The following is a 20937-nucleotide window of genomic DNA, read 5'->3' as shown; positions in this document are numbered from 1 at the left end:
TATATCTTATCACTATTAACATAATGATTAATGGTGGTAGGTAGACTATTGAATTATCTCCCGATGTAACATGTAAACAAAACGATCTATTAACCTGCCACCAGTATAAAGCACAAAACAAAATATTTCTATGCTGGCACAACAGGATACAAGTAATTAGCATGGGGATGTTCAGAGATGTCCCTCTCTCCCAGAGCATCCTCATACTTGGTCCATTATTGCTCTTTACCCAGCACTCTGCACCCAACCTCCTTTGGGCTTTGCCTGCTCCTGGAACTAGAGAGTGGCCGGAACAAAGAAGGGATGTTGAGTCGTTCTTTTCTGGCGGCGGGGAGAAAGGGAAGCAGACGGTGGAATTTGAGAAGTATCACTGAGTTGTGGTGTAAATCACACAACAGGTAGGGAATCAAACCTCAAACTCCATTTTAAAAATCCATGTAATGCTCAAGCTAGCCTCAAATTTGCTTTTCAAGGCTCGCCCTCCAGAATACCAGGATTGCAGGCACGGGCACCCAGGCTTCTGAATCCTTCTTATCTTTTGTGTCAGTTAAAATGTTATTAAGTATATGACAGACACTGGGACAGAACCACATGTGAACACAATGCCATTAGGTTTATATATGCATATTTATAAGTACATGCTGTATATGATCACTTTAATGTTTCTAGAATTGAGCACAGAATATTTTAAGTATGTTATAACTTAGATGTATTATGCCATAAACTACAATATCCATATGTGCTTTTTTTCCTTCTAGGTAGAAAGTAAGTCTTTAAAAGAAAGCAAAGATTTCAGTTAATCAATCAATTAATTAATATTTAATTTACTTATTTCTTCTAGGTAAAAAGTAAGGCTTTAAAAGAAAGCATAAATTTTAATTAATGATTGATTATAACCAATCAGTTAATCAATGATTAATTAATTAAAGTTAATTAATTAATTATGGTTCATTGGGGCTGTGGTCCCAATTTCTGTCTGCATTTGCTCTACTTTGGTAAAGGGTTCCTGGGAGGACCCATTGGGCATCTCTGACTTAATCAGAGGCAGTGTTTTAGTCCTGCCTGAGGGGAACAAGGAAATGTTAGCTGACCTTCCAGAAAGCTACCAAGGAGGTTAAAAATGTTTACCCCACTGATTTAAATGAATGAGAGCCATATTTTTGCTTTGGTTCCTAAGTAGCAACATCCCAAACTGAATTAAGTGGTCTACAGAGTGAGTTCCAGGACCACCAGGTCTATAAAGAGAAATCCTGTCTTGAAAAACCAAAAAAAAAAAAAAAAAAAAAAAGAAAAAGAAAACAAAAAAAAAGTACAAACTAAATGAGGGTAGAGATGAACCAGGAGGATGCGATCACTTCAGTTTTGTTTCCCCCTTTTTGTAGGTTGAACCCAAGGCCCTACGCATGCTCAGCAGGTGACCTGTCACTGGCCTACAGATCCAGCCCAAACAATTTTTTTAATGTATTTATTTATTATATATAAGTACACTGTAGCTGTCTTCAGACAATCCAGAAGAGGGTACCAGATTTCATCAAGGATGATTGTGAGACACTATGTGGTTGCTGGGATTTGAACTCATGACCTTTGGAAGAAGAGTCAGTGCTCTTAACCGCTGAGCTATCTCTCCAGCCTGCAATTTTTTCTGAGATAAGGTCTTGCTATGTAGACCACTTTGCCTCAGTTTTGCCCATCCTTCTCCTCAGCTTCATGGGATTATGGGTGTGTACCCAACACTGGGCCACTTTTGAGGAGTTTTGTTTGTATGCTTTCGTTGGTTTGTTTGCTAAAGGAACAACTGTCCTAAGGCACTCTGGATTGAACCTCTCTTTTGGCACTCCAGACAAACATTCTACTATTCGGCGATATCTGCATTTCTCTTTTTATTTTTTGAGACACAGTCTAGGCTGGCTTCAAACTCACCATGTAGTCCAGAATGACCTTGGACTTCTGAGCCTCCTGTCTGTACCTCCCAAGTGCTGGGGTGACAGACAGGTGGGTACTACCACACTTGGTCTCTTGACATCTTTTTACTTTTATTTTGAGACACAGTCTCATTCAGTTGCCCACCCTCCTCAGCTTTGGGGTTACAGGCTTGTGCCACCAAGCCTGGCAGCATTTTGTTTTCAGCGTATACGAATTTAAAGCACCGGGTGCCAAGAAATTTATATTCGTCACCTCTCCCATCTAGCATACCTTCATCTGTAGCCACAAAAAGGACTTCCAGTTGGCCTGACATTCCTTAAGCCTGCCCACATGAAAGGTTTCAGCAGCCTATGCAGGGGTGAGACTCAAATGGGGGGGGGGGGATGAGGAAAGTGCTTTCTTGGCCATGAGCCCCTCAAGGACTGGCTGAGAGCCCCATGCACATGAGGAGATGGATCTGAGGGAAGGCTTTCCATGACTTCCAGGAAAAGATGGGTTGGAACCGGTGATTCAAGACAGTTTAATGAACATTTCACTGAGAGGCTGCTTAGAGTCTGGAAGTACACTTTTAGTGAACAATGTCTTCACTTGTTGATTTCCAAACTTTGTACACTGACATCAGTAGGAGTGGCGAACATGAACCAGTTTTATGTGTTCCACTAATTCAACAAGACAGCTGGGTAGTGTGTCTATGAATACAAGCCAATGTGACTTGATTCTTTAAAGGAATACAAATGAGTGGCTATTTTTGACGCGTTGATTTGGAGCCTTCCCTCTTGTCCCCCATACCCAAATGACAGAAACTTTTGTGATGGCCTCGGGCTTTGGGGAGCCCAGAGAGATGGGTCTGAGCAGCAGATTGTGTTTAGTTCTGTTCAGACTTATTCCTGCCCCCCTTCCCTTTACCTCTGGCAAGCAGAAAGCAACTGTGGAGGTGAACACTGCCTGTAGCAGAGAGGGCAAGGACATCTGGCGCAGGTAAGAGGAAGCACAAGGAGCAGGATCCCGCTTCAGGATCAGCCCAAGCACACAAACACGGCTGTGACGCAAGGGGATGGAAAATCCCCTCATGGAGCAATCCCTTGACTCAGGCTTGAACTCCCAGCTCGGGTCTTTTGCCTCACAGAGGTCATAGAAGAGGGGAGCGTGGCCAGGGGCCAAGGGCCCATAGCAGAATCACGTGCCTCCCTGTCATTTGTCAGTTTTATGGGAGGTGGATCTGAACGTGTGTCCTGGGCACACCCATCTTTGGGCCCCATCATTCCTCATTTACACAGTGTTGGTGCAGCCCCGGCAGCCCACGAGCCAGTAATGCGTGGCATGCACAGGAGAACAGATCATTATAGCCACTTGCAAGGGAAAATGTTGAGGTCCTGCCTGAAGGACCCCCAGTAGCCGGCATTGCAACCTCTCACAGGCAAGTTATACAAAGATGAGCAGACACACATATGGTCATGGATACACACATGTATTCACACCTTCTCTTGAGGTTGGTCATGTAAGACTGGCCTTTACACAATCATCAACAAAAACAAGGGAGTTCAGAGCAGATTTCCCCCCTCACCTCAAGGGTTGATCTTTTACTTCAAAAACCAGAAATTTAAAAAAAAAAAAGTTTTTTGGCCCAATTGTTTTCCTAAGAGACCTTAGTATTCTACAGCAGGATTTTATAACTTAATAGTTACATGTAAATGGTTACTAGTGAACGCATAAAGCAAATGACAGTTTACAACAACTTATAAGTTTCCAACATGAAAAAATGGTCAATGTTTATACAAGGATGAAAATATTGATATTCTTGATTTATTACATATTTCATACCTATCCTGAATTATAACTGTGTATCCCATAAATATAATTATTCTGTATCAATTAAAATAACCCAATCACCCATAAATGAGTAAATGAATGAATGAGTGAATGAAAAATAAATAAATAATAAATAAAGTTAACAAAAGAGTGTTATTGGTGGGTAACAGAGATAACACTAGTTTCTTATCTCTGGCTTCTCTCTTTTTTGATTAAGAAAAGCAAGCCAGATGGAACAGTTAAAAGAAGCTCATTCTAGAAGAGACACAGAGCCCCAGTGAGTCAAGTTAGGAAACTTATCCCGAGTCTGGAGCTATGGCTGCTCTGGGCTTTGAACACAGAGCCCCAGTTCCCTTCCCGGTCATGTTACCTCAGGGATCCCAAGCTTCACAGAAGACGCTGGAGGTTGGCACTCAGTGTTCTGACTTTTAAAAAGGAGAGACACCAAATCCCACAGGACTGTGAACTTGGGATAGATTCACTCTAGACACAGTTGTCAAAGAGCAGAGGCCACCAAGGGCTGTATGGAGCCATCACACGGAAACTCTACAGTGGGATCTCATTTTTGTTTTTGTTAAAGTCCCTAGAAGGACTAGCTAATGTTGGATATGAAGTACATGGAGATTGCAAAGATGTTGTGTCTCTGTGGACAAGCTGGACATATGAACTCTGGGTGTTGGGACAGTCATCGGATCTTGATGATTGGTCGTGCCCATAGGCGCTGAGTTACAGTTGCCGAGAACCAAGAGATATCTTATGGTGTATGTAACCTCACTGCACTGACTTTGGTTACAACCTGTAATGTTTTTATCAGTAAAACAATGAAAAACTAGTGCCTGCTTTTTCATAGTTGGGGTGGAAATGAACTGAGGAGAAAAGTGAGGTTGTGGGGTACTGTAATCCTGACCTATAAAGACCTTAACAACAGAGAAGAGTTTTTCTGCTTTCAAATGGTTAAACCCTTGTTCAAATCTGATACCGAAACATAATCCGTAAACACAGGTGCTTCTGACTTGGAGATGGGAAAGAACACTAGAGTCCTAGTTGTCAAATCGTGATCACTTCCCCTTCCCTCCTCCCTGCTCTGACGACTGGCTGTGCTGGCTGGTTCTGTGTGTCAACTTGACACAGGCTGGAGTTATCACAGAGAAAGGAGTTTCAGTTGGGGAAGTGCTTCCATGAGATCCAGCTGTGGGGCATTTTCTCAATTAGTGATCAAGAGGGGAGGGCCCCTTGTGGGTGGTGCCATCCCTGGGCTGGTAGTCTTGGGTTTTATAAGAAAGCAGGCTGAGCAAGCCAGGGGAAGCAAGCCAGTAAGAAACATCCCTCCATGGCCTCTGCATCAGCTCCTTCTTCCTGACAAGCTTGAGTTCCAGTCCTGACTTCCTTTGGTGATGAACAGCAGTGTGGAAGTGTAAGCTGAATAAACCCTTTCCTCCCCAACTTGCTTCTTGGTCATGATGTTTGTGCAGGAACAGAAACCTTGACTAAGACACTTACCAAGAGGAAATGTTAATGGTCATGTCAGATTGACAAAGGGCAAAAGAGTGCATAGCTTCGCCTAGCTTCTCATTTTCTCTTTTGATAGTAAGAAATATTAGAGTTGGGTGGGGGTGGGGTAGATGGCTCAGTGGCTTACATAGTAGTTTCACAGGCATGGAAACCTAAGTTTGCATCCCCAGAATTAACATAAAAAGTTGGGTGTGGAAGTGTGTGCCTCTAATCCTAGTGCTGAGGCAGAAGGATCTCTGGTGTTTGTTGGTCAGTCCGTTCAGCTGGATCAATTACTGCTAGGTTTGGGAGAAACCTGAGTCAAAGAATAAGACAGAAAATGATTGAAAAAGACACATGACTTCAGTGTCCGGCTAATCACATCTGCACACACATGTGCGCCCAACTAATCAAAGGCAATCTGAAGACTTTTGTGAAATGCACGGAAGCAATGGAGAGGAACAGACTACATGTTTAGTTGAAAGCGGTCAGACACTGCCTGTCATGGAATTGACGGAAATGCTGGGTACAGTCACCCAGCAGAATGGCTACGAGGCTTCACTTTGGATAGGAAGGCTGACTATGAGCCTTTGGATAGTGTCGGCAAGGGCGACTGACACCACAGCTGTGGGATCATGTTTGAGAGACAATCTTGGTCTACCCCAGAGTATCCTAGAGGGCTCTGAGCATTGTACTTTTAAAAGACTGGAGACAGAGTGAGGTGCGTCAAGGGAAGGGAGAGGAGAGAGTGGTGGTTATTTTGTTAAAAGAACCAAGAGACTGTGTGGTGTCAAGGTACAGAATTAGGACCACAAGGTGGGAGATAGAAAAATGGTAGTCCTATCAGGGGAAGTGTTTTAACAGAACCAGGGAGAGAGAGGATGGACCGCTTGGGTGGAGGTTACACTCTGCTCAGCAAGGGACCTGACTGTGGCTTGAGAACGCTGGGGATTCTATTTCAGTAGGGGCTGGAACGGGGCCTCAGAATTCCAAACACATCTTATTCAGACAGAATCCCAAACCTTTGAAACCATTGTACTGTGGGTAATAATACTCACTGGAGACATTCAAATGGCCTGAGGTTGTACAAATTTCCAAAAGGACATTTCTAGAGCAAGGTGGCTTGTACCTGGGAGAATTCTAGTGACACTCGCTGCCAGTAAGAATGCTGCACTCTCTGCAGTCACTATAAACCTGACGATGGCTGTTAACATCCCATTCCAGAGACCGCCTGGCAAAACCACTGACCACATGATGCTTGAAAGCTGATAGCTTCGCTTAAATGCAAATGTGTTCTTAGCCAATAAAGTGTGCATGCAAACTTATTTTCTAAAAGGCTCTGATCACAGTATACTTCTGAAAGCACACCTTCTATCGTGGTCACCATGCATTTGTGGTCTCCTCAGACTGGAACGGTGCCAGGTTGTAAGAGGAGGTATATTCTTACTTGTGGCTTCAATTGCAGGGGTGTATTACCATTGAACGGCACACTTTACATTGCTGGGCTAGCAATGCTGTCCCAATCTGTTCCTCTGTCCTTCTCTTCTTCCCCTTTCCCCTTCCTCCCTCCCTCCTTCTCCCTCTCCTGTTCACCCTCTTTCTCAATTTCTCTTTGAGACAGGGTCTCTCTACATAGTCCTGGCTGTCCTGGAACTCCCTATGTAGACCAGGCTGCTCTCAAAGCCACAGATCCTTTTGCCTCCAGAGTGCTGGGATTAAGGGCATCTCCACTACACTCAGCCTCGGTTTCTACTTTTTGACATGAATTCATCCATCTATGGGCCTTTAATTGGGATCATACTTCATGACCTTTGAGGAAAAAAATTGAAAAGCTTGTTGCCACAGATTGTCAGGATCCATCAGCACCACGTTTGTCAGTAACATGTAGGAAGACATGTGATGAAAACCACATCACCTCAGTTGACCTTAGACATACACCCCGAGGCACTCAAAAGAGTTCCCAGCATGGCTGCTGGTGAGTCTTTCATAGAATAGATGCAGGCTTCAGGATCCAGCTCACCTCTCCTCTATATCCCCAGGGAATGCAGATCCTGTCCTGGGTGTGGCCAGATGTGGCCAGATGTCACGTACAACCCCATCAAGCTTTAGAACTCTTGCAAAAGCATTATGTAAGGAAGTGTTGAGAACTGTCTTTTATACATTGAAATTTAGTGAGCGAAAATGCCACCTGTGTCAATGCTTGATGTTTCATGTTTTTTTTATATTTAAATAAGGAGGGACTTTTGCTTCAAAAATATTCAGGTTGACCTATATAAGGATTACTCTGCTTTAAAAGCCCACAATTATTTTGTTTTCTTAACTATGCCATTATGAGACTTATTTTACACATGAATTTATCTAGCATGTATGAATCAAAACCCAATGTTCAGCTTTGACTTCACCTGTACTACTTGCAACTCGGGGCGAGTCATTCTTTCATGCACGCCTGACCCAGCTCACTGATAGATCAAATGGGTCAGTGGGGAGAGTTATTTCTTGTGTCCTTGTGCTCTGACCTCTGGGGACACATTTCTGAGCATGGCTCTTCATACTCTACACTCTCAAATATAGAGTCTGGACAATGTGCCACTGTCCGAACCACTAGCAAGAAGCACACATTTTTAAAATTTTTGCTTTCACCCCAAATATCCCCCATTAACTAAGACTCCACAAAAGTGAAGACTTGGATGTAGTATGTATTTATATAATGGGAAGAGCCCAATTCCCAAAAGATTCTTGCAATAGATTCATAATCTTTGGAAAAAACCCTTCCCACCCAGCCTCGAGTCCAACCCTCGACCCAGCCCCTTCAAGGTGCTTGACATCAGTGAGGAAAATAAAAACCCTGGAGACATAATGCAGATTCACCGTAAGAGCAGAGATAGATACTATGACCACAGATACTGAAAAAAGATGTCCCCTTCCTACCAAAGCTGGAGGGACAATGCCCTGTGGTTTCTTTACAACCTCCTCTTGCAACCCTCAGTTACCTATGGGGCCTGAGCCTGCCCATGTGATCACTGTCTGTGCCACATCTGAAACCAGGCTAAGGACGAGCCTCCCTGTGTGAGGACATATGGATACCCATTTCACAAACAAAGCCCAGAGAAGCATAAGCCCATGGACAGTCCTGTTGTCAAAGCAAAACAGTCCCTGAACTTACCAACCGCTCTGCTGGCCCCTTCCCACCCTGGCGATGGATCCGTTGTGGGTGAACAGATTGGCAGGTGAGAGAGCTGAGAGGAAACTTACTGCATCTGGTAGCAGAAAACAGGGAATACAACAGACACAGTGCTGGGAGCCCCAACGGGTTCACTGCCCGGACAGCAGCTCTCCTGCCCACTGGACAAGAGGGTCAGCGTCAACAATGCCGGATGTTTGGTGGCTGGAAAACAGCAGAACAGCTGAGGCAGGAGCAATCCTGCCCAGAGGGCTCAAGTCTCAGGACTGTGGAAATGGGAGTAGTTATCAGAAAGATCCAGAGTCTAGGCCAATAAGTCCCGACAGTGTATGTAAGGAAGCCCAGGAGGGCCATTTAGAGTCATTATGAATTAGGTACAAGTGACCAACCATGGGATACCACACTGAAATGCGCATGGAACAGAGTGCTCCCTTCTCTTCTTACCACACTATGGTCCTCTTTGTTCTCACTACAGCGCTGTTGCTGAATCCAGGGCCTTGTGTACGCTAGACAAGTCTGATACACTGACACTTTCTAGTAGAGAAAAGTGACAGTGGCCACTACTGAGTCCCCTGCCCCTCTAGGCTGCTCTCATCCATCTGAAACCATCAAACAGAGTCTTCATCCTTTAAAGACCAACTATGTCCCTATTGTCAAAGCCTATTTTATAAAATTGAAATGATTTTTGTATTCCATATTTTAATCCAAAGCACTTCTGTGAAAGTGAAGGTATTTGTTTTGCATTGTTTTGTTTTATGGAAGTGAAGTAATCAGTTAGGGTGCTACTACTATACAATAACAGACTTATTTGCAGCCCCTAAATGATAAATAGAAAGAACTAGTTTTCAAAGTGAGTCTATGGCTAGCATCTTACTCTGTAGTTTTCTTCTGGCACAAAGTATTGAAACATATAGATGATTTGTGAAACATACCTTTCACATCCTACTTAGCTGTGTATCCTTCTCATCCTAAGTATAGAAACGCTATTTCACATGTATAACTGTTTACACTCTTGATTTAGATCATTTCTTTACAATTCACTGCCTGATGATTCCCAAACAACTGTAAGGGAAAACTCTGACTTTGCCCCTTACTTTCTTTTCCAAAGTGTTAGCCCTATCATTTGTTTTCTTTCTACTCCGTTTTGCCCTCCCAGGCCGTCATTATCACTTCTCTTTGAAACAAAAAAAGCTGAGCATCTAGTACTGCATGCCCCTTCGCTCAGCCCTGTGCAATAGGCTCTGCTCATGGTATCCAACGCATCTTGCGCATGCTGTGCAACCTACGTATCATCCTTCACATCCTACGTAGCCTGTGTATCCTTCTCACCCTAAGGATCCTACGTACCCTATGCATCCTGCACATCCTGTGCATCCTGTGTGCCTACTCATCCTGCACACCCATTGCATCCTGCATATCCTACATGTCCTACCTACCCTTCGCATCCTACACATCCTATGTACCCTTCTCATCCTACATAGCCTGTGTAGCCTTCTCATCCTACGCCTCCTACGTACCCTACGCATCCTGTGCATCCTGCATGCATGCTCATCCTACACACCCTTTGCATCCTGTGCATCCTACACACCCTTTTCATCCTATGCTTCCTGTGTATCCTTCTCATCCTACACCTCCTATGCACCCTACGCCGCACCATGTGCATCCTGTGCATCCTGTGCACATACACGTCCTATGCAACCTTCTCATCCTACACATCCTATGCATCCTACACACCCTTTTCATTCTACGTACCCCTCTCATCCTATGCATCCTAATTGCTTTTCCTCCTCCTCCTCCTCCAGATCATGCCCAGGATAAAGCTGTGTCTTCTAGGTTAAGAATATCTGCGTTTGCATTACAGCACTACACTTCTGTACTCTAGTTTAAATGTATTGTCTATGATTCTTAGCTGTTTTCCCTTTCCTATTGGATTAGAAAACTCAATGGAAACAGAGATTGCTCTATGTTCGTTATAACTTCCTTGGGGCCTAGCCAGAGCACCAAGTGTGCACTTTATTCTACATTGTTCAATATGGTAAATCAGCTCATTTGTGGTATAGATAGATACAAGGATCACCCACGGAAAGATCTAGAACCTAAAGCAAAGCAGGATGCAAGGTCATGGTGGAAGGAAATTTCTGAGTTGAAAAGCAATCTATTCTGAAGATTTTTAAATAATTATATTTCCAAAGTATAATTTCTTCACAGATAAGAAAGAGTGATGGACTGAGAAATGGCTCAGAGGTTAAGAGCACTGTCTGTTCTTTCAGAGGTCCTGAGTTCAATTCCCAACAACCACCTGGTGGCTCACAACCATCTGTAATGACATCTAATACCCTCTTCTGGTGTGTCTGAAGACAACTACTGTGTACTCATATATATAAAATGAAATAAATCTTAAAGAAAGAAATGACAGATGTCTTTAATATGTATTTAGCTTAGTCACCCCATTGTTTATTGATATGTTGAAATTACAGAATACATACATTTATTTTAAATCAATATAAAATTCTGGAAATAGTAATTTGTGGCTTGCCCACCAACTTTGTTATCTAGTTTATGTAGACCCTGATTGTACAGTAAAATATAAATGCAGGGAAAGTCAAGAATATTCTCTGAACTGGAAACAGAACTTTCTGAGATATATTTATTTAGAAGATCACTTCTTATACACATTAAAGCAAACTCCAGAATTTATCTCATGATTTTGCTACTTCAGGCTGAAGTTGCAAATACCATCTCCACCACTGTTATCTCAGCAGAGGAGGTTTTACTGGAGTAAGGAAGGAGAGCTGTACTTGGATGAACACCTTGTCAAGCCCACTTAGGAGGTGAGAGGCGAAGGGGTGAGCACTGGCAGGGAAGCTAAGGCCTCAGGAGAAGAGGAAAGGCCTGGAGCACGACACAAGGAACTGGGTAACTCCCAGAGAAAAGCAGGACAACAATGAAGGGAGAAACTAGAAAGCCTGGCACTGTTCAATGCTAAAGCCGGGCTCTGTATGATGCTAATGTCTGGCTCTGTACAATGCTTCTCCTTCTAGTACAATATGGTTAAGGATCCCAGAACAACAATCACTCATTAGGAGATGTGTGTAACTGCTCCCTGTGTCTTTGCACTGAAGATCCCACCATCCCCTCAGGCTTAACAGAATCTGCACTGCTGCTCACCAGCTTCTCCTGTATTCTGTCTGTGGCTCACACCATAGTTCCCTTAGGATCCCGAATGGTAGCCTCAGCTCCTCCCGCTTTTGGCCTCCATCAGTCTTGTGCCTGTTCCAATTTCATACCTACCCTAACTTAAAAAGAAAAAAAAACCCCACATGTGTGTCTTAAGTGTGAGTACACATGGATGCACCCACAGAGACTGCAAGAGGTTGTTGGGTGTCCCCCTCTATCACCCTCCATTTATTCCTTTGAGGCAAGGTCTCTCCGTGAACCAGTGTCTTGCATTCCCTTGGCTAGGCTGGAAGCTAGCAAACTGGAGCAATCTTTCCATTCCTATCACCCTTGGGGCTGGGATTACAGGGATGCCTGGCTTGTTATATTGAGGATGGGATCTGAAGATTGCAGAGCCTGTGCTCTTGGCAGCTGAGGTATCTCTCCAGCTCCCTATGTATGGTTATCCCTATTGTGTGGCTTCAGTTTCAGGAGATCCTTTTCTTGCCCCTTAACCCTTTTAGCCTTCACACTAGAAAGACAGACGCTGGACTCGGATCAGTTTCACTCTACAGCAACCAGGCTATGTACCGACTCACATATGAATCTCAGCAGTTCAGGATGTGCTGATATTGGACCATCATGTTCTTAGGGCAAAGGTGGAGTTTTTCTAAGACAATGGGTTTTTCCATATCAACCACATGGGACAAAAAAACAGGACGTGATATAGATAAGGGCTCTCATGCCTGTAACCCCATCTTTTGGGAGACTAAGCCAGAACACTGCCAAAAGTTCAAGCCAGCCTGCGCTATATACAGAGTTCTAGGCCGGCCTAGGCTACAGAGAAATACCCTGTCTTAAAACAAGAAGAGCAATGATGAAACCTTAGGCAGCTATGGTAGTGCATGCCTGTAATCTCAGTATTCAGGAGGCACAGGCAGGGGGATTGCCACAAGTTTGAGACCAGCCTTCTGTGCATAGAATTCTAGCCCAGCCAGGGCTACAGTCTAAAACTGTCTCAACCAATCTCTCAAACCAAACCAAAGGAAGAAGGAGACACAAGGACAAGGTGGGAAGAACTTAGGCTATGCAGGCCACGTCTCCTTTCACTCTCCAGCTTTGCTTCACTGGAGCTTGGATCCCAGGCAGGGAAAAACAGATTTGAATATCCTCTCACTGCAGGGAGGAAATCCGGCTTGGAGAAGGTTGTGAAGCAGCCTGGAGAGGAGTCCCTAAAGATGGGTCTGGATTTGAACCAGGTGCTGCGTAACCACATAAATGTTGGCTATTTTTCTCTAACCTCAAACTTCTATTATTCACGAACTCAGCAGGCAGCTGCCTCTCCGCATCCACTGTGGGTAGGTATGAAAGGCTGCAAATCCCAAACAAGCACAAGGCAGGGCCAGCAACAGCAGCCTGGGATAAACCCATCTTCAGGGGGCCGGGGACGTTTTGATTACAGTGATTCATGAAAAGACAGAGTAGCTCTCTGGGACGACAGTGACCGAGGAGAAGGAAGATGACTAGACTAGACTATCTGGAGACCTTTTGCTTTTCATTGAAGACTTCCAGACATCTCTGGAATGGGACTTCAGCAAGTGTGGCTTCTTACATTCAAATGAGAGATAGAGGTTCAAGCCATTAAGACCAGGTAAGACCTGAGAGACTGGTCACATGTGTGTCTAGTACATTCTGCGTTAAATATAGGGTTGCTGGGACGAACACTTCAGCAGCTGGCAGCAAAAGCCACTTACAGGCATGAGGTAGTGCTTCTGAAAGAGCCAGCAGCTCAAGCTTCTGTCTTATCCTACTCCAGGAGGCTCCTCCTGGTCAGAGGCGAACGGATGAGGAAATGTACAGTGTGCACCAACTACAAGCCAGCTGACCACAACTCCTGGAGGGCTGGGTCTGTATGGCTTCTGCTGGGAGATGATGGTGTGGCTTATCAGAGGGGGACCAGAGTAGCCCTCTCAAAGCATCATTAAGTATAAACCTTAGGTCAGGTGTGGTGGTGCATACCTTTAAGCCCAGAGATCCAGAGGCAGAAGCATGGAGATATAGGTGATTTGAGGCCAGCTTGGTCTACATAGCAAGTTCCAGTACATAGAGAAAGTGTCTTAAAAAAAAAAAAAAACAGTGCTAAACCTTATTTGTTCCACATCCAGGAGACCATGAAAGTTCAGCAAACAGTACAACAAATGGCCTTTAGCTTGCCTTAGTCACTAAGCTGTCCTCTTCCTGTCATAGTCAGGAGGTCTCTGAGCATTCTCTCTGCTGCCAGAGAGGATAGTGAACATCACCCATGGGACAGAAATTCACAGTGTACCTTAGCACAACTAAAACATTGCAATAGTTATACCGAACACACACAGCTATAGCCAGATGGGCAGCCCTGGTGAGAACTCTCCTTAAAATGTAACTTAATAAGTAATCAAACATTGAGATTTCCCAATCATGGCATAGAAGTTTTGGTGTGGCCTCAGGACACCACAGGCTGGGATAGAACAGGAATCTAAGACCAGTATCTCGTAGCAAGACTGGGAGAGGCCCAGGACACACATACATGTTCTTTTGCTCATTCTGGCCAAGGCTTTATATTAGAACAATAGCAGAAGATCCTCACTGCGCTGGCTACTGAGTGTCGAGCCGATTCTTGATGTAACCTGGAATCAGCTGGGAAGACAGCCTCAGTGAGAATTCTAGGTTTTTCTAGGTCAGGTTGCCTGCAGGCATATCTGTAGGAAATTGCCTTGTCTCTTTTTAGGTTTATTTTATTTTAGGCGTATGAGTGTTTTGCCTGCATGAATTATGTGTACCACATATACGTCTGATGGCTTCAGAACTGGATCTCCTGGAACTGGAGGGCACATCGTGGGTGTTGGGAATTGAATGATGGTCCTTTGTAAAAGCAATAAATACTCTTTTTTCTTTTCCCTTTCTTTCTTTCTTTCTTTCTTTCTTTCTTTCTTTCTTTCTTTCTTTCTTTCTTTCTTTCTTTCTTTCTTTCTTTCTTTCTTTTTTCCTTCCCCTCTTTCTTCCTCCCTTCCTCTCTTTCCTCCCCTCCCTGTCCTCCTCTATCTCTCTCTCTCTTTTTTTTTTTTTTTGAGACAGGGTTTCTCTGTGTAGACTTGGGTGTCCTGAAACTCACTCTATAAATCAGGTTGGCTTTGAACTCAGAGCTCAACCCGACTCTGCCTCCTGAATGCTGGGATTACACCATCACTACTGCCAGGTATAACAAGTAGTCTTAGATGCTAAGCAATCAATCTCTCCATCCCCTTGGCAGATTGTCTTATGTTAATTGATGTGGGAAGAACTGTCCACTGTGGGTGGTACCATCTCCTAGTTGGGGAATCTTGGACAGTGTAAATAAAGAGAGGCAGCTGAGTTCAAACAAGCGGGTATGCATTCATTCCCTCTGCTCTTGACTGTTTTAAATTCTTGTTGCGTTGCCTTCCCTGCTGTGACAGACTGTAACCTGAGATTGTGAGTTAACATAAAGTCTTCTTCCTCTAAGTTGATTGGGGGTGGGTGGGTCTTGGGTATCATATAACAGCAAAAGAAATGAATCTAAAGCATGTACCATATGCAATTTATATTCAGACAAAACACCATAAGAACAGCATATACACAGGTTGAAGGCTCAGGTAGGTAACAATGTTATTTAAAGAGAGGAGAGGAACATTGTAGCTTGATCAGGAAATTGTAATCAAGAGTGGAATGAACTGTTCCTGATGACCTATAAACATCATCAGAACCCATAAACAAACCCCAGCAATATTACCACTTCAAGAAGGGCCACTGTGTATGTGTCTGCAAATGTGCTCTTGCTTCCCTGCGCACGCGCACGCACGTGCGCACGCGCGCGCACACACACACACACCACACACTCACACTCCTCCGCATATCAGCACTCACAGGTACAGGATGCTGTGGTTGACTCTGCAGCATCTACACAGTTAATCTAGTCCAAGCTGGAATTCAGTCAGTTCTGTAACCAGCATGTCTCTGAAACTGAGGTTTTCTTTCAGTATTAGTCTAGAATAATTTCTTACTAAGCCTTAATAACAAGAGTTGATTGATTCTTAGAGTTGTCTCATCAACTTAGGATCTTTGAAACAAAACCAGGCTTCTCAAAGTCCCCCAAGTGGGACACATTGGGGCTTATATCTCAGACCTTGAAACGACCTAGACATTGACCATATTTTATCAGTGTGTGCCCTTCTTCACACTTCTTTCTTGGCTGGTAAATGCAACTGATGGAGAAGTCATCCAGGCTTAGTGAGAACCAGAGGTTGGGAATCACAGTGTGGGGTGGACAGGTCAGACCACAGCAATCCCTCCTGAGCCTCCCAGGAAATCATTTTCTCCTATGCCTGAGCTCATCCAACTTTAGGCTTCCAAATTCTTTCGTCAGGATCCCTCCTACCTCTGTGGAAGCCTGGAGGGTCCAGAGAATACAGCGGGAAGGCTACAGGAGGAAACAAGCAGAGGTGCAAATGAAAGAGACGGTGGTAACAACTGGTAATGTGGCTCCATGTCGGCTTATCACGTCGTGGACTACACGGGCATCTGTGGCAGTCATAGCCTGCTCAGGGGCAGGGCATACAGATGCCTTCCCTTCCCTAACTACAAGAGAAAATTCCAAGGAAGGTCCTGGTTAGAGGAAGGGTGGGGGAGGGGCACAGCATGAAAGCACAACATGCCTTCTGCAGGTGCAAGTATCTGTGGGTCTGGGGCCCAGCCCCAGCCCAGCCTGGCAGTGACTTCACATCCACGGTCCTCTAAACACTACTTCTCCCTGTGCAGTGCTCCCTGGTTCCCAAGGCCAACCCTTCATCTGTTTTCAAAGCACAGACAAGCCTCAACTGAGTCATCTGAAGACTAACATTCTGGGTTGCTCTCCTAGAAATATGCTTGCTTCTTTTCTCCCAGAGTTCCTGCTGCTGTGTTCCTGCTATGGGTTCTGGGAACAGAAGGTTTCCTTTATGTCTCCTCAAAGATCACCCCACAGGGGAGCTCAAATCCGGGTCTTTTCTCACTGGAGGGACAATCGTGATACCTTCTCTGTTGTTTTATTTTGCTTATCTTTTGTGCCGGTCAAAGCCATCCTACATACAAATGTCTAGTCTGTGGTGGATCCAGAAGAAATGTCTTACACAGCATCATATTTTTAAAAAACTATCTCCCCCCTTTTTTTCCTGAATGACAACGGGAAATGTTCTGATGCCAACTCCTCTGACCTCTGACCCTCTTCCTGAGCTAGAGGCTGACTGCATGAGAACCACAAGAGAAGCAGGTAGCAGCTGATGCCCCTATGTGTCCTTGCATTTCAAGGCCCATCTAGTGAGGGCCAAGATGAAAATGACAACTTTGAGTTTGTAGCTGAGGTGGGGGGGGGGGGCAGGGGGACCCCAGTGCAGCACGGAAGCGCAGTCCCAAGTTCATCCCCACAGCCCAGGAAGGCAGAGGAGGGACAGAACCTGTCCCTTCCTGTCTGGCTGGGATTACGGGGGGACTAGAGTCCTACTCCTACTTTCCAGGCCTCAGAGTCTGATATCACAGCAGGGAAGGAAATGATTCCCTGCCCAGTTTCCTTGGAAGGCTAGAGAGATTCTGGAATAGTTCAGGAAGGACAGAGGAAGAAAGGCAAAGAAAGCTCCAGAGGCCTCAGAAGTTTTCCTAAACAGCAAATTGCCTCTAATGTGACTTAGTTACTGGGGGTGTTGGGTCGGTTCCTGTTAGAGACTTAGCTCTGACTCCAGCACATTCTTTTGCCAAACCCTTTCAAGAAAAGTCCAGACAGCAAGTGTTTGAGACCATGGGACCGAGAGCTGGCCAATGTGCTAACAGAAGCATCAAGTCAGGAGGCAGAGGCAGAAAAGATGGCTATGTGACCTCTTAGGGTGCTGCCAGATAGGTTGCTGCCCCTTGCCCGGGATGCCCATAGGAAGCGTCCCTTCACATCTGTCTCCTGGTGAGTCTGTATGAATGAGAACCACTCAGCAGACCAGACGGAAGGCATCTGAGTACAGCAGGGCAGCGTGCACTTACCTCCATCAGCAGTGGAGAAACTCTGTGGAGACAAAAGCAGGGCAGAGCGTCACTGTGCGTGTGTGGCATGTCCCACTCCCAGCCCCCAAAATACAGGCCCAGAACTTGGCCAGCAGCAGGCAAGACCAAGCTTACTTTTCTCCTGGGATCAGTGAAGGATTTGATACTCTCAGTTTACACAGAATGTCAATCAGTTTACTCAGAGGCAATTCAATCATCCAGCAACTCTTCTAAGTCATGATGGAGATGCACCATAAGAAGGATCCCATCTTGAATTTTGTTTTACTTAGGTTTGGGTTGTTTTTTTTTTTTGTTTTTTTTTTTTTTTTTTGGCGGTGGGGGGGGGGTTGTTTATTTTTTGCCTGTTTTTTAATCACTGAGAATGTGGTCCTGAGAAATCCAGAGTCTCAAGGCCCCTCTGCATGTTACCCCATAGAGCCATTTATTTTTACATAGGGGGATTCCCATGCATTTACACCCTGTGTATTGGGATTCCTGCCCATTTGTTGCAGTGTTGCTTCTAGCCCTTTCATAAAGGAAAGACTTAAAAGGCAAATTCTAATTAAAGCCACATTAGGTCGTCTAATCAGTTTAATAGGAACTGGCCTTACAATTCTAATGCATAATTTGAAGACTTCAGACATTGGGGAACTATGGGGTGTGGACAGCATCATATAAATGGGATTAATTTAATAGAAGTATCCCCGTGCCTCCTAATGAAGACAGGCCACTCTGCTGTAGGAACAGCTCCAGTTCCTAGCACTTCTGTCCTCTTTTCAGAGTGTATGGCTCAGAGTTCTCTGGTACCATCTAGACCAGCAGTTCTCAACCTATGGGTCACGACTTCTTGGGGGGTATATCAGCTATTCTGCATATCAGATATTTGTTTATGTTCATAACAGTAGCAAAATTATAGTTATGAAGAAGCAACAAAATAATGTTATGGTTGGGGTCACAACATGAGGAACTGTTAAAGGGTCTCAGCATTAGGAAGGCTGAGAACCACAGCTCTAGCCTTTCCTATGGGACTGCCCCATGATTAGGATTAGAGAAACTGTTTTTTTTCCCCCTTCACCTTCTGCAAGTCCTTGAAGGATTTCTCTGTCTCCTTCAGTTTCTCGAGGATGATCTGCTCTTTGGCTGATATCTGGGACTCTTCACTTTCGAGCGCTTGTATTTCCTGCTCCAGCCTGGAAGACACACAAACACAGCACAAGATGCTTTATTGTTCTGCTATCCATTGGCAAGGGAGCAGCCACCTTCCTGCTGGCAACCTGTAACTTTCATTGTTCACTATGCCTAGAAACCAGGCCAAAGTTTTTCCATTACAGAGCATCCTGTGCATCCAACTTTGTTGCAAGGAAGACGCTGATCACAGGGAAACAGCCCAGGGCTGGCTCTGTCACTTCAGGGTCATTGCTCTAGCAATCCAACTACCTTGCTGATGTGTATATTTCTTATTCAGAGGTAGATTGTATATACACAGCTCAGGACATACAGTCAGAAGGAAACATCTTTTTTCTTTGGATGGCCAAAGGGTGAAGGGCAAAGGGCAAAGGGCAAAAGGCCAGTATTCCTCAAAGGAAATATACTGCCGAGAAGTGGCTAGTAGGCAGAACCCTGGAGTTGCTGTCTCTCCCTCAGTGACCTCTATTAACAAAAAGAGACACAATGGAAGGGACAAACACAACTGCCACCAAGTTTCCGGATAGTCTCTTGATTGCTATTACAATTCTATATAGTTTCTAGAAGAGAACTTTTAGCACTGCTAAGGGTCTCTGAGAATATTCCAGAAGAATAGCTTTGGCTGTGACTTAGGGAATAAACCTCAGCATCTGTATTCTTGTACAACAACAGGAATGATAATTAGCTTTTGTTGAGCACTGTTCCAAGAACTAATTCACATGGTTATTCTTGGTTGTCGACATGACTACATCTAGCATGAACTACAATACAGAATTGGAGGGCACACCTGTGAGAGATCTTTTGCTTGGTTTGAGGTAGGCGAATCTACTTCAATTCTGGACCTTTGATCCGGATCTTAAGTCTGGAAGACACACCTTAAATCTGAGCACACCTTCTGCTGGAAGGTTTTTTTTTTTTTTTTTTTTGGATTTGGTTTTTTCGAGACAGGGTTTCTCTGTGTAGCCTTGGCTGTCCTGGAACTCACTCTGTAGACCAGGCTGGCCTCGAACTCAGAAATCCGCCTGCCTCTGCCTCCCAAGTGCTGGGATTATAGGCATGCACCACCAAGCCCGGCCTGCTGGAAGTTTATATGGGCTTATAAGAAGGAAGCTTTTGCCCTTGGCCTGCTTGTCCTACCTGGCTCGCACATCCATTCCTTCACTGGCATTAGAGCCTACTTCTTCAGAGTTCCAGCATATATTGAGAAACCAGAGGACTCATCCAGCCCTGTGGACTGAGAAACTACTGAGCAGCACAGCCAGCATTGTTGAATTAACTGGACTACAGCCTGTAGGTCATTCATGGTGTGTGTGTGTGTGTGTGTGTGTGTGTGTGTGTGTGTGTGTGTGCCCACTTCATTCTATAAGTTCTGTTACTCTAGAGAACCCTGACTAGCAAACATGAGTTATTTCAGTTTATCTTCCCAATGACTCTGAGTAAGGAGCCCCATTTTACAGATAAGACCATCAAGGCCTAGTATGGTTTAGTACCTGTCGCAGAGCAGTGACACAAGAACGCAAGGCTGGAGGGTAAACTCCTGCCCCCACTCCTGACCACTGTCCTAGCTCTAAGTACATTTGCCCCACAACGTCTCACATATTCCTTGCTCAGAAACATTGCTTGCTCTGGGAAACTGGGCCAGTGTTGTACTGTGGCCATGTCATTGCGGATTATGCAGAGATGGATGTCGTCTAAAAGACTCCACACTCTGGCCCTCTTGAATTCTTTGGTCTGTACTTGTAGTTCATTCATTCATTCATTCATTCACCTATCGTCACTCACTCATCCATTTTTGCTGCTAGACATTGTCGTTGGCCAGCACTGTAGTTGACATCTGACTAGGTGATCTCCCTTAATCTCTTCCTCTTTCGTTGTCTCAGCTCTCCTGGGAACTGGCTACCACTTAAAATGAAGAATTCAGAGTGAAATTTCTCAGAGGCAAGGGTTATATAAACTGATTTGGGTGAAACTAATTGGCTTTTTTTTGTCCCTGGATGTAAGAAATGTACATCCCTCAAATGAGCACAGAGTCAGACACACTCATCACTCCTCTCAGTAAAAGTAGGAGTCATGTGACTTACAGGACCCCAAAATACAGGAGGCTCCAGCCTCTCTGTGCTACTGACTCCTTCTACCAC

The 20937-nt window shown here is 44.7% G+C and overlaps 1 protein-coding gene across 3 annotated transcripts in view; it reads right to left on the bottom strand.

Annotated features, from left to right (window-relative positions):
• Palm2akap2 (PALM2 and AKAP2 fusion) overlaps positions 1–20937 on the bottom strand; it is a 331204-nt gene that overhangs the window by 188003 nt on the left and 122264 nt on the right. For all 3 annotated transcript variants that reach the window (XM_052176529.1, XM_052176530.1, XM_052176531.1), the window contains exons 4-5: positions 18690–18804; positions 17615–17636 (exon numbers count right to left, since the gene is read on the bottom strand). In XM_052176529.1, coding sequence (XP_052032489.1) covers positions 17615–17636; positions 18690–18804 — 137 coding nt within the window. The remainder of the gene's footprint in view (positions 1–17614; positions 17637–18689; positions 18805–20937) is intronic.

Source organism: Apodemus sylvaticus, chromosome 3, assembly GCF_947179515.1.
Source record: "Apodemus sylvaticus chromosome 3, mApoSyl1.1, whole genome shotgun sequence".
Taxonomy (NCBI): Eukaryota; Metazoa; Chordata; class Mammalia; order Rodentia; family Muridae; genus Apodemus; species Apodemus sylvaticus.
This window is presented reverse-complemented; position numbering and strand designations above follow the sequence as displayed.